The sequence below is a fragment of the Lissotriton helveticus genome, chromosome 6, assembly GCF_964261635.1.
Source record: "Lissotriton helveticus chromosome 6, aLisHel1.1, whole genome shotgun sequence".
NCBI lineage: Eukaryota > Metazoa > Chordata > Amphibia > Caudata > Salamandridae > Lissotriton > Lissotriton helveticus.
The window spans coordinates 254,771,921-254,786,374 of NC_136067.1; the positions used below are offsets into that span (position 1 = coordinate 254,771,921).

The 14,454-nt window shown below is 43.7% G+C and overlaps 1 protein-coding gene across 8 annotated transcripts in view; it reads left to right on the plus strand.

Moving 5' to 3' along the window:
- The window catches only part of ITSN2 (intersectin 2), a 1,402,222-nt gene that overhangs the window by 727,395 nt on the left and 660,373 nt on the right, over positions 1-14,454 (plus strand). For all 8 annotated transcript variants that reach the window (XM_078647702.1, XM_078647706.1, XM_078647705.1 and 5 more), the window contains one exon: positions 4,024-4,145. In XM_078647702.1, coding sequence (XP_078503828.1) covers positions 4,024-4,145 — 122 coding nt within the window. The remainder of the gene's footprint in view (positions 1-4,023; positions 4,146-14,454) is intronic.

The following is a 14,454-nucleotide window of genomic DNA, read 5'->3' on the forward strand; positions in this document are numbered from 1 at the left end:
CCGGTGGCGGATGCGGGCTCTGCAGTGGGACCTGAAGTTTCAGTGGGCCCAGCATCAAGGCAACCTATCCGACCATGTCCTGATCTCGGAGGGCACTGCGAGACAGTTGCAGTGGTGGCTTACGGACCGCGATTGGGTCAGAGGCAGATCCCTCTCCCTTCCCCAACCGGAGCACGTTGTTGTGACGGACGCGTCCCTCCAGGGCTGGGGAGGCCACTTGGGAGAGGCGGAGATCAGAGGCATCTGGTCTCCGGCGGAGTCCCGGCTCCACATCAACATGTTAGAGCTGCGGGCGATTCGCCTAGCACTGAAGGCATTCCTCCCCTTTGTCAACGGGAGTGTAGTGCAAGTGTTCACGGACAACACCACCGCCATGTGGTACTGCAACAAGCAGGGCGTAGTGGGGTCGTGGACCCTTGGCCAGGAGGCTCTGCGTCTCTGGCAATGGCTGGAACGTCAGGGCCTGATTCTGACGGTTCAACACCTGGCAGGTTCTCTGAACGCCAGGGCGGACGAACTCAGCCGTCGGTGCTCGGTGGATCACGAATGGCGTCTGAACTCGGACGTGGCGAAAGGCCTCTTTCTGCAATGGGGAGAGCCTTGGTTAGATCTATTCGCCACAGAAGAGAACGCGCAATGTCATCAGTTCTGCGCGTTGGAGTTTCCAAGACGGCACTCGCTCGGCGACGCCTTTCGGCGCGAGTGGAGCTGCGGTCTGTTGTACGCCTTTCCGCCTATACCACTTCTGCCCAGAGTGCTGAAGAAGATCAGGCGCGACCGGGCCCAAGTTATCCTTGTGGCTCCGGACTGGGCTCGAAGGTACTGGTATCCCGAGCTACTCAGCATGTCAGTTGGTCCCTCGATCCGCCTGCCCCTTCGGGAGGACCTTCTGTCGCAGCAGCAGGGGACGGTCCTCCACCCGAACCTGTCCAGTCTCCACCTCCATGCGTGGAGATTGAGCGGCGACAGTTGAGGCCATTTGACTTGCCTCCTGAGGTTTGTGATGTGATTCTGGCAGCCAGGCGTCCCTCCACAAAGTCGGTATACGCCTGCCGGTGGAACAGATTTGTGGCATGGTGCACAGCAAAGGCTGTGGACCCTCTCTCTGCCCCTCTTTCCGCGGTTCTCCTCTTTCTTCTCTCTCTTGCCCAGCAGGGCTCGTCTCTGGGCACTATCAAGGGCTACCTTTCTGCCCTTTCGGCCTTTCTAAGGCTGCCTGATCAACCTTCTTTGTTCAAGTCCCCTATTGTAACGAGATTCTTGAAGGGCATCACGCACATGTATCCACCTGTTCCGTTCGTGATGCCTCAGTGGGACTTGAACCTGGTTCTGACCTTCTTGATGTGCGCTCCCTTTGAGCCACTTCATTCCTGTCCTCTCCGTCTCCTGACTTTAAAGACGGCCTTCCTGGTTGCCATCACCTCTGCCAGGAGGGTGAGTGAGCTCCAGGCTCTTTCTGTCAAACCTCCTTTCATGTCCATTCATCCAGACAAGGTGGTTCTGAGAACTAGACCTTCTTTCCTGCCCAAAGTAGTCTCTGCTTTTCACATCGGGCAGTCCATCACCTTACCCTCCTTCTTCCCGCCTCCGCATCCTTCAAAGGATGAAGAGCGGCTCCATCGTCTGGACCCAAAACGTGCGCTTTCATTTTATGTGGATCGCACACGCCAGTTCCGGGTGGATGACCAACTATTTGTTGGCTACGTGGGTGCGAAGAAGGGACGGGCGGTACATAAACGGACCATCTCTCTGTGGGTCGTTCTGTGCATCAAAGCGTGCTACTCTTTGGCTCGGAAGGAGCCTCCTGTTGGGCTGAGGGCCCATTCCACTCGGGCCACGGCGGCTACTACTGCCCTGGGCCGGGGAGTCCCTTTGCAGGACATTTGCCAGGCGGCTACGTGGGCCTCGCTGCACACCTTTGCGAGGCACTACTGCCTGGACAGTCAAGTCCGGAGGGATGGCTTCTTTGGCCGTTCGGTCCTCCAGGACTTTCTGGTGTAGGATTGTATTGGTTCGCAGACCCACCTCCGGGGTTGGTATTGCTGGGGTATCTATTCTAAGGTAAGGAATCTAATACTAACCTGTTTCTTTCAGATGAACAAGTTACTTACCTTCGGTAACGATATATCTGTAAGAAACAGTAGTTAGTATTAGATTCCTTACCGCCCCACCCATCCTCCCCGTTCTGCGAACTGATACCTAGGGTTAAGGACATCCCTTTCAGGGCCCTAGTTTCAAATGGCACCAGTGTTGGTTCTCACATGGCTCTGCGTGTTCTGGCGCGGAAAAGCTGTGTACAAAGAACTGACGTCAGCGCGCGGAGGCGGCGTCTATATACTCCAGCGACGTCATCACGGCGCACGACGCCGACGACGGACGCGGAGCCGCAGGGGACGCCTGCAGACGACGCCTACCGACGCGCAGGGGTACTGCTACGCAAAAGTTTCCGGATCCAGACTGACGCCTTGGGATATTCTAAGGTAAGGAATCTAATACTAACTACTGTTTCTTACAGATATATCGTTACCGAAGGTAAGTAACTTGTTCAACGAGTTACAAAGTGATAGTGTAATCACCATGTCTAATGGGGCAAAGAGAATAGAGATAGAAATTAAGATGGAAATGGATAGTGAACGTTAGGAGAGAGAGGGGGGTGAAGAGAGGGGGAGTAAGAATATGAGGGCATAGAGAGGGGGAGTAAGGAGGAGTGCATAATAGAGGAGAGGGGAGTGAACATGTAAGGTGTCATTAACATTAGATACCCCAATACTTGGAACATGTACAGTGTCAGTAACATTAGATACCCCAATATTTGTTGAGGAGAAGTATTTTTAGTTCTTTTTTGAAGAGAGGGTAAGAGGGGTTGCAACGGATATCTTTTGGGAGAGAGTTCCAGATTGTGGGAGCGTTACCAGAGAACGCACAGGATTGGGTCTTTTGACATTTTAGTCTAGGTGGGATCAGGACAAGGGAGTTTGTGCTCCTCAGGGATCTAGAGCAACCTGTTTTGTGCAGTTTTGTTGCAAGGTAGGAAGGGGTGTTTTGGTGGAGAGCCTTGTGAGTGATGCAGGCAATCTTCTATTGGGAGCCACTTGAGATTTTTGAGGACGGGGGAGATGTGATCAAATTTTCTACAATCAGAGATGAGTCTAGCAGCAAGGCTGAGGACAGATTTAATTGGAGCAAGATGGATTTTAGGGGTGCCAGCCAAAGTGGCGTTTCCATAGTCAATCCTGCAAAGGACCAGCGATTGGACAACAAGTATGAAATCTTCTGCAGGAATAAAAGGTTTAAGTTTCTTAAGGTGGAGAAGGGTGAAAGGAGCGCTTTTGGATGCATTTTTAATGTGGGGGATGAGATTAAGATTCTGGTCAATACTGATGCCAAGGGATTTGACAGAATTAGAGGTGGAGAGAGGGCAGTTTAGTGCTTTGATGTAATTTAGCCAAAGTTGAATGGGAAGATAATTATTTTTGGGGGAGACAATTATGATTTCTGTTTTTTTGGGGTTCAGTTTGAGATGGTTCAGATGGAACCAGGTTTCAATTTTTTTCAGGGTCTTATTGAGGTGAAGGATGTCTTTGTGAGATTTGATCTTGTAGTATAATTGGGTGTCGTCAGCATAGAGGTGGTAGTTGATATTAGAATGTTTGAGGATGAGGGTGAGTGGTTCCATGAACAGATTGAATAGGGTAGGGGAGAGGATGGATCCTTGAGGGACGCCGAGTGAGACAGGTTGAGGTTTAGAGAGGAAATGGCTTAGCTTGATTTGTTGAGATCTATTTTGTAGGAATGAGGAGAACCATTTGTATACCGTGCCTTCCAAACCGTATCGATCTTTGAGAGTGCTGAGAAGGGTCGGGTGGTGGACGGCATCAAATGCAGCTGAGAGGTCTAGAAGGATTAGTACTGAGGATTCTCCTTTGTCAAGGGAACGATGAATGTCATCAATGACGAATGGTTGATTTGTTAAAAATTAAAAACTTAACACAAAGAACTAAGATTGTGTTTCTTTTGATTTAGGAAATTACAGCGGTACTTCACAAAAAAGGAAGTCTCTTGCTTTTGTTAATTATACTGCTCTATACCCATTTGAAGCAAGAAATAGCGATGAGCTCGGCTTTAATGCTGGGGATATAATTCAGGTAAAATCTTTCCCTTTTTTACTTATAGGAAGACATTTCCTTCACTGTTTGTATAACAAATGTTGTAATGATATCCAGGATATTTTCTTCACAATAAAATGAAATGAAAGAAGATATTTTATTCGACACATCAGTCGCATGTGCTTTGTGTCATTGTGAAGGGATAAAAGGTTTGTGGTATTTCTGTACATCAACACTGTCAACAAGTAAGTCTTGTGAAGAGTTGGAATGAAGGTGTTAGAAAAGTATTGACTTCATGCAGGCCTAATGATTTTGTGAACTAATTGCGTTCATTGTAGGAATTTGTGATAGGCCCCTTGGACACAGATTTGAATCATTGCAGACCCACTCAGCCTTTCATTCTCATGACTAACAATAAATATCTATTCAGCAGCAAGTTATGTTCTAATCAAAAAGGTTTTACTTTCCCTTTTTAATTGAAATGGACTTTAGTTTGAATCATTTAAGTTGAATTTGCATTTAGTTCAAATTTGCTTTCTTTCATTTCCTTTGCCCTTACTTATCCCAACACTAAACTTTACAGTTCCCTCATATTTTGTTCAATCCTAGCCCTCATCTTCACCATATCTCTGATAACATTCACCCTAAATCTAACTTTCTGCCATAGCCCTAGCTGATTATGTTTTTTAGAGCGTATTTCCTGTCTCAGTTTTCTCAGAAATTGTGTTTTTGGTTAAAAATACATGACTTTTGGAACCAAATGATTTGAATTCGAGACTTGTTGGCCTTAAGTTTCTTCTTGAAAGTAAGTATTTCAGATTTGAAATCGAGACATTGCTGCACTTAGTGGCATTTTCTGGAAGTGGTACAAAATTCTAGCTTGCTATCCATAGAGCTTTAGGCTCAAGAAGGTCATCCAGGTAAGTGTTTTTCTGTGTTCATAGACTAATGCTTGAACATTGAGACCTAGATTTAATGTTTACATGTAGTGCTGGATAAAAGTTTCAGTTTGATAAGTAGATTAGGAACATGTCTAATGTTTTTGAAAAGGTTTATGTGATCTTGTTTCCTTGATTCCTGGGCTAATCTGTCAGCAGGGTTATGTAGGATGCAGATTTTTATCTTCAGTAGGTAGGTTTTTAATTGAGTTTGATTAAATCACGGCTCTTATCATCGGGTTAGGAATTGTAGGTTTGATTTGTTAGCCAGTGTCTTGAAATGGTTGATAAACTGATATACTAATCCAGATTTTATCCCAGAAGAGAGACAGCTAAATAGTGATGGTGAAAAAGAATGTATGCAGGGTTGCTAGCTGTACAAGTTAAACTAGCTAATGTGTTTATACTTAGATGTTTAAGTGCTAGGATGATCCACAATGATGTTGAATTTAGATGAGCTGTTTGGAGTCTATTGGGGTATAATGCTTGAAAATCCTTTAGATGTTGACCTATGGTTAGATTGCAGAGCCAATGAAAGTCTTTGTTACGTATGAAACTGGACTATGTATTGAAGAAGGCATCCGATGTAGCGGGTGATGCATAATGAAAGAAGATGAGGGGTAACTTGGAGGCATGGGAGCGATCTACAATCTGTTTACATTTGAGAATAGTGATTTTCTAGTTTCATGGATTAGGTCATAATGGAACAAATGGATTCAAGTGCTGTTCTATATGCAAGTGCCACTGTTCCTAAACTTTCCTGAAGAACCGATTAGTCTCAGGAGTAAGAAATATCAGGGTTTTAGAGAATAACATCTCACATTGTTTGAAAAGCACAAGTCTTTTTTATTATACCTTAAAGTTGTGGCTCTTTCATATTATTAGTGTTGTGGACAACCTGACACTTAATGTTGGACTGGAATCTGCAACAGGTGATTTTAAATTAGAACTTTGAATGCCGGTACTACAAATGCATCAATGCATAATGTACAGCCTTTCCCTTTTATTCGTCCTCTTTACTCAAGCCTATGGACACCCTTAACACAACTACTTTTATTCAACCACATACTGTTCTTCTGAGCCTGTTTTTTTCACGCTCATTGATTATGGATCTTTTTTTTATATCTGTTGATTAATAATACTTCATATTACAGACATCACAGTCCTCAAAAATAAAAAGTTGTCTTTGCTTGTTTACCTCCTGACCTTCCCCCACCTGCAATGCATCTCATGGCTGTCATTTCTTAAGGTTCACCCAAATAATATAATTGATTAGAAGAAATGAAAATTTAATTGACTGACTCCTAAACCTGCAGGAGGCAAACTCCTGAAGCACAGCCTTCATTTACAAGGAACATATAGAGTATCCAACACATTATAATTCCAGAATTTACATGGCTCTAAACATAAGAACGAAAATCTTTATTTTGACATAGGACGTAGATAAGCAATGACTGCCACATGTGAAAGAAACCGCGGTGTGATCTTTGCATTGCATAAGAAACTTTGTCACACATAAATATCACCCATGGTTTCCCCTACCAGATATGTACTTGCATTACAGGATTGAACCTCCAGTGTGTTACCCAACTTTATTAACTGTTAGCAGAAGACTGAATTTTATTAATTGAATCCCAGGAAACTCTTGTTTGCTGGGTTTTGCTGCTGGTTTAGGGACTTCAAGTACAGTAGTCTCTTGCCTGGAGAAGGAGGGGGCACGGTTAATACACGCATGCAGGTTAGTGCTACAAAAAAGCATGTCTGTCCGCGCTGTGTTGGGATGTGCACTGGGGGCGCCCTGGCCAAGAGCGGGCCCCTCCGTGGCACATAATATGGTGGATGGGCCATCTCTTTTTAGTTTCACATTTAGTTTCTTATTTACATAACAATTACTGCCATAAGCAAAAAGAAAACTCCAGTTTATCCTTCCTGGACTGGTTGTGGTAAAAAATAAAAACTCCCATCCATTCTTGATAATTGTTTTGGGCTAAAGAGTGAGAGCTTTGAATGTAGAAATTGTAAGTACAGAACAGTGACTTTCCAATGTAACAAATTCTGTTTTAGACTCTACAAGGGTTGTCACTTTGGTGGAGTTTGGGGTCCATTACAATAGTAATTCTGATGCCAAATAGTTATTGAAATATGACACGTTGTGCCTTGACTCTGAGTCATCAGGTCCTACTACCACCGCCCCTCCTATTGATTATTTAAAACTTAATAAGATCTTTATGGTAAACTTGTCTGCAGCGATTAGGTGCACCTTGCCCAGGTCCATGTGTATTGAGGAAAGGTAATCATTTGTAGAATCAATCTTTGAGAAGAAAATACCTCTAGTAAAGATGCTTCCACTATGAATATAGTGTTAGGTTGGACATAACTGCAGTTCAGCATTGTGGTCAGAAACAATCTCAATTAGGGTGTTCGTCTTAGAAACAAGACTTCCATCTTCCCACTGTTACATGGTTCTTACGAATGTAGTGGGACTGTATATTGGATCAACAAACTTCATAATATAGGGACTGAGTTTACTTATATCCTCAGTAAATGTTGGTTCGGCTACCTCACAATACCACATCTAAACTCTTAAACCTCCAGAGTTATTGATGCTGTCTTGTTGCAGGGATTCTGCTCCTATACAGAACATGTGTATAGAGACTTGGGACCTCAGTGAATTAGGGTGTGCCAAAACTCACCTTAGTACCCAAAATCCCCTACCAGACTAGCATCAGTGTCTCATTGGCTCTTTCAAAATACCAATGATTAGACAACCCAGAACATGCGACTTAGGTTACCTCAGGCAATGTGGAAAACATGAACACTCTTTCGTTATACTCTCATACCAGTCCAAAACAGGGAGTAAAAGAAGACACGTGCAAGTTTGAAATATTTATTTCTAACGCCGTGTTCTCATGCACAGCATTTTAGCTAATAAAAGCAGACATATTATCAGAAACAAGATTGTCAGCATAGTTACTATTCCATAAAACACAAAGGGAGAAAACATGTTATAATGCTAAATGGAAACAGGTTTAAAATATACCTATATTTCTCCCTCCCTTGCTAGTAGGTTATTTTATATCTACAGATTGTCTCTTGGGATTACAAAGGCGGCCCCATACCTCTGGTAGTAACAGAAATGGATCGCATCAGATTCTGCACCAGCTCTCAGCGTACGAATGTTCTCCAAGTGTGTGTAATCATGCCTACGCAGTGCATTATTAAAATGCGCCAATCTCAGAGGTGGCCACAGTTGCATATGTGTTATTTCTAGAATGTGCGCTGATCAGTCCGAACAACAACCACTGTGTTGAAATAACCTTGAAGGCCTCGGCACTTACTGTTCAGACTAAGCTTACCAAGCAAGGCTGCTAATATAGAAAAACATGTTATTCTCATGTGAAGCAAAACTCTCTGCTAAACTCTAAACATTTAATAAAGTGTGTACCGTGTGCAAAAGGTAGCAGGAAGGAAAAATGGCGTTTAAACTTCTAATAAGCTCATGTCAACTTAACACTGTGTGAATGCAAGGCTCAGCCCCACGACACCCTCCCTTGATCTGAGCACGAATAAGAAAGGGGCAAATTTGGAAAGCAGAGTTCAGGAACAAGAGTCAGAACCAAGTTCAAATTGCCACAGTGAGAGAAAAAAAAACCCAACACGTGACCTTGGCCATGGAAGGGAGAGAAGCGACGACACATGTCACTCCAACAATGTATATGCAAAGTATGTTGCAACAGCCTCCAACAGGAAGTCATTGTTCTCATCTGAAAACATTTCAGCCATCCAATTTAGCAATGGGAAGAAACATACATGTTCCTCAACAACCGGAGCCTCTTGCACCATCAGAGGACAACTCGGGTTTTCTTCAGTGTAACTGCGTGCCAAGAATTCATGCGCCGCTGCAAAAACATTCCAGCGTCCCAGGACTCCATGCAACGCTACATAGGCCATAATCCCTCTGCCAGAACAAAGGAATTCATGAGCAACTAAGGGGCTCATCAGTTGATCATAATCCGGGTTGGGAGACACCGTATTGCAGAGACACAAATCCAGGGGCCAGTCGAAATCGCAACTCGGGCAATGAAAGACAGGCTGGACGCAGGTGAAAAAGGAACATCGAAACGATAATCCATAAGCTGCAATCAATGTAGCAAGAGGCAGCGCTCCTTAATATTCAAGCATTCGGCTGCGGAGCAGCAAAAGCCGTGGCAGATCGTCTTGCAACACAGGACGTGCATCCATTTTGAAATAAAAAAGCAATAGAAGTACGCCTACAACCAAAGCGAGCATCAAGGGAAACCCACCAAAGAGGCTGGAAAAAATCGAATGAAAAAATGCTGGGAACAAACCAAATATAGTTTAAAAAGAAGTCACAAGGCCACTACTAACAACTTTAAAAAAGTGAGCCAGCCCTGTGGTGGAGGAAGCATTAAAGATAGTGTGAATTAATTCACCAAAATGCAAGGGCAAATCTGTATTTAATAAAGCATGCACCTCTGTGCGGGTGTTTGCCACGTGAAGGACAAAAGTTTCACGAGCAGATGTGAGGGCTAATTCTTTTTGAGACAAAAGAGCTCTTATGCGACTCATCTTGTTGAACTCTGCTTTCAAGGTAAGAATCGACGGCCAGATGGAAACATCCAGCTTCCCATGTGGAGGAGGAAACATGACATTTTTACAGCAGACTACTCATTCACTGACTGTAACCACGTAAGGAATGCTGGCTAACATCCCACAACAATCGCCATTATTTAAAAGTAAATAACTACTGTTTGCTAGTAAAGTGAATGTCAGTATAATAGCAGGCGTCAGTGTACCTTTCAAAACACAGGCTAGATTAGGCGCATTTTGGTTGCATGAGCCATGCAATTGGATATTCCTACACACTAATGAGTGAAACGGTGTTGTTGTGCAATCCTCACCATTCAAATAAACCTCTTTTCCCTCCCTCAGGCACCTATAGGTAAAAGGAAGCGACCAAGCTTCATGGAGATAAGCAATGCCCACAGGTTCATATCTGCCTATTGCATGGTACTTCATGCAAGCTTCGAACTTGAACAGAGGGAAAGGTAATGTTATTAACCCATGGACTTGCCACACAGCAGAATTCGTCTCGGCCGCAGAAAATGGTAAAGATTCTAACTTTTCATTATGTAACATAGAAAAAGTTGCATCTTTCATAGACCTAAAACGTTGCTTGTCAGTCAAATTAAAAGGGGCAAACAAAGATGATGTGTTCATGTAGTGCCAGGGCACTTTTCCTGCTTTCAACGTTTGCAAAGTCCATGCAAATTGCATAATGGAACGCAATAGATTTTGACCATGATACAGAAGAGAGACATCATCTTGCACAATATCAACAACAGATGAAACAATATTATCTAATGTGTAAATGCGGGAAGAAAGCGTGTTAATGCTGTTATCTACAACTGCTAGCACTTTTTCTAAATTTGCTTGATCTATAGCTCGTAAGCGGGAAGCAGCCTCAATGTGGGACAGCTTCCAAACTTAGTTATAAATAGCATATACCCACCTTTTGGATCTGCCAGAAGCTGGGCCCTTGACAAAATCATTTAGATCAACATCGTCAGTCAATTTAGACAAATGTAGCTTAACTGACGATTAGGTGGAATGTTGGAGCCAACTCTGACATAATTTGTCTACTGGATAGGTAGTAACAGAATGGCCACTTTCAAAACGGGAATCCACTCTAACCTGTGTGTAGCCTTGAGCTAAACCCAGAAAACGATGTTGGCAAGAATCTGCACCTCTGTGCCACAGTATCCAACCATTAGGATCCAAACTGGATATGTTAAAAGAAGAATTAAGCAACATGGTTTTCAAATCTCTAATAGATAAGTTAGTATTATTATCCGAACCGGGGTATTCTTCCAATTCTGGAATAGTAGGAGCATTTAATTTTTTAGTAGTAGCCAATCCAAAGCAATTCGTTTGTGAAATTGTAGAATTCTAAAACAACATATGGTTCGGGATGAGACATGCACGATGCAAAGCCTCAGTGCCTTGCACTTGCCAACTTTTAGAACACCAAACAGAATTAAGATCAATTGTATCCTTCCACAGTTCATAGCCCCCAACAGCCAATTGGTCAAGAAAGGACTTAGAATATAGTCATTTTGTGTGGGTAAGTCTAACTTTGGAAGTGGACTTCTCTGTCATTTTAAAATAAAATACATTTGGATTTGCCTGATTAAAATCAGTAAAATAGGTGAACCTCTTTAAAAGAGAACTGGAGCTGCCTTCAACAGGAGCGGGGCAATGTTCCCATTGGGTATAACTAACCATATTCCTCCTGGCGTTTGCCTTATGCAGGTAGTGATTGCCAAAGTGTTGGTAACAAAAATAATCACCATCATTCGCTGAGTCTAAATATAAATCCTCAGCATCAAAAGCAGCATAATATTTCAAATCGGAAAACAAAGCCTCTATGGCCGGAACATCCCAATCATCAGAACGTATATTTTGTTTAATCACATCTCCCATAGAAACCCTTAGGACATTCGGGACATATATAACCTCTGTGGGACCATGGATTTGAAATCTGACAGCATCCCATACAATCCCATCTAAGACGGGCCAAGCAGTAATGTTTACAAAAGCCAGGCCCCTCTTTAATCTGTGTGATGAGGAATGGGGTGCCAAAGTTCCATTTATGTGTCGAATAGATGTTCTCACCTCAACATAGTGTCCGTTGACAAGATGGAAAAAATACACCACAAATCCAATTGACATGAACAAAAAAATGAAAAAAGCACCAGCCAAATGTAGGTCCAAGGAGGAATCAAATTTTTTTTTTTAAACCATGTGGCAAAACTAGAAATTTTGAAGGGGTCTTCGATGTGGTAGAGTCAGTGTCAAATGAAAATCTGGACTCAGTAGCCAAACAAGTTTGCAAATCGGGCATCGATAAATCTGTGGGGTAAGTATATTCAGTCTCATCAAGATGAACATCAGGTGGGGAACTCAATAAAGGACTGGAAACTACAGGCATCTCGATGGCAACGTCAGGCCTGGTGTTAGGAGCCGGAACCAAAAGAGAATGTCTCAGTATAGATGGACAGGAGACCGCAGGCGTCATACTAAGAAGAATCGGCCACTCTGTGTCATTTGACATTGTCAATGGAGATGTACCTTTTCTCTTTACGGCCATGAAGTGGTGGTAAAATGACTGTTCTTGTGCCCTGCACGCCAAGTACAGGAACAGGAGCTCGATAAGAGGGACCAAATGTTTTCTTGTTTTCGATCTTCTCCCGAACCAGTTCTCCAACTCGAGGTAGCCAGCCAACTACCGGAATCTGCAAAGCAGCATCAGATGTGGAGGGCAAGTGTTCTTTTGCAAGACTGTCTCTCGTCTCTTGTAGATTCTGTAAAACATGACAATGTTCATCAACGTCAAAGGGGGCAGCAGCCGCCGCCTGGTCTAAACCTTCAAGGTCCGGGAAGAACATTTTGATACCAAAGAGCATTTCGTATGGGGTCCTCCCATCCAGAGACCTTCTTGGGAGATTATTAAGTTGTACGCTATTGAGATGGGCTAGCCAGTTCCTGCCAGTACCTATAACCCTGGCTGTCAAAGACTGCTTTAAATCTTGGTTCATTCGTTCCACAACACTATTACCCTCAGGTCTGTATGGGGACGAAAACTTGACTTGGACCCCCAACGAACTCATGGTATCCTTGTACGCCTTAGAGGCGAACGCTGGACCCTGATCCGATTGGAAGGTGCCACAGGCAAAAATTCCCACAAAGACACGCAAGTCTCTTATGACAGTTCGCGAATCAGCGCTGCGGTGTGGCCAGACCCAAACAAAGCGTGTGCAAGAATCAACTGCAACTAAGAAGTACTTATACGCAGTATCAGAGGAAAAAGGAAAGCAGTGATCTAAATGAACACAACCAGGTGGTCTATTAGAAATGTACAACTGTGTCTGTGGCGGACGCGTTGCAGTCGAAGGCTTTATCTGCTGACAAATGTCACATTGAATGACATAGTCTCGCGTCTGTTTGTACAGTGCCCGGCACCAGAAACTTTTTTGTAACTGAGCTACAGTAGCCGAAACGCCAGCATGCACAGACGCAACACCCTCGTGGGCAGCTGTAATCAGTGTGGACCTGCGGTCCGCATTGGGAATCAATCTTTCACCAACGTCCGGTAGTTTCGCATAAGGAACTTTATCAGGACTTAAGTGATAAGAATACTTTGAAGGAAATCCAGTAGGACAATTATTTCCCTCTCAGTAGTGGCGATTGCAGCTAAGATGTCATCATCAATCTTACTTTTGGAACTTGTAACTGCTGCAACCAAATATGTTGAAACTGCTGTTTTTGCGTCCTCATCGGCCAAACTATTGCCAACAGCGTGAACTCCCACACGTTGATGACCAAGAGTATGAATTACATACTCGAGTGGCAGCTGCTCTTTAAGTTAAGCCACTCGACCCAGATCATTTTATGTTTTATTATGCTACCCTTGGAATCACGAAAATTATTCTGAATCCAAAAGAACAGGTTTTCATTGTAAGACTGGACACAGTAGTAAGAGTCACTCACAATGAGAGTAGTCACACCAGGATCAGCGTACTCCAATGCAAGCATCAGAGCACGGAGCTCTGCCAATTGGGCGGATCAGTCCCCTAATGTCTACGTATGTATGACATTGGACTTGAATTCATCATTCACCAAGGTACCAACCACAATGGCGCAAGCTGAAACGTATGCGTGCTTAGACCCATGCGCAACTTGCGCTGAACCATCAGTGTAAATGATACAATGGAAATCCTCCAAAGGACGCATAGTCAACCGAGCAGGATGAACAAATTCATACTGCAAAAACTCTTGTGACTGCAAGGAGGCATCAAAAATGAATGTGACATGCGGAGATGCCAATGATGAAGCCCATTGTATCCACCGTGTGTGCAAAGCTTTCGAATTAGGTACACTGGCTTTCGTCACTGCCTCTAGTGCAGGATACGGGGTAACAACCAACATGCGTTTTCCCTGCGACAGTGCACGTTCCTTCAGAATCGCCATTTGCACTGCTGTCAAAACTTTTTCCACAGTGGAAAACCGCATTTCAGCCGAAGTGTACAAGTGTGATTTGTAAGCGATAGGTACTGTGTCACCTTCGTTAAAAGTAAGGTATGTAAGACCCACCGCCCCAGGGATGATTCTTATCACCAGGTTGGTGTGGTTATCACAAGTCAGTAAGAATTTAGATTCTAGAAGATCAGCCTGCAAAGATTGCAAAATGGCTGAATGTTCAGGCAGCCAGCTCGATTTGGTAAAAGTAGGTCGTATCAAAGCATAAAATGGCTTGATACGCTGGGCATATTCGGGAATATATGTACCCCCGAAATTCAAAAATCCCAGCAAGGACTGTAATTTTTTCA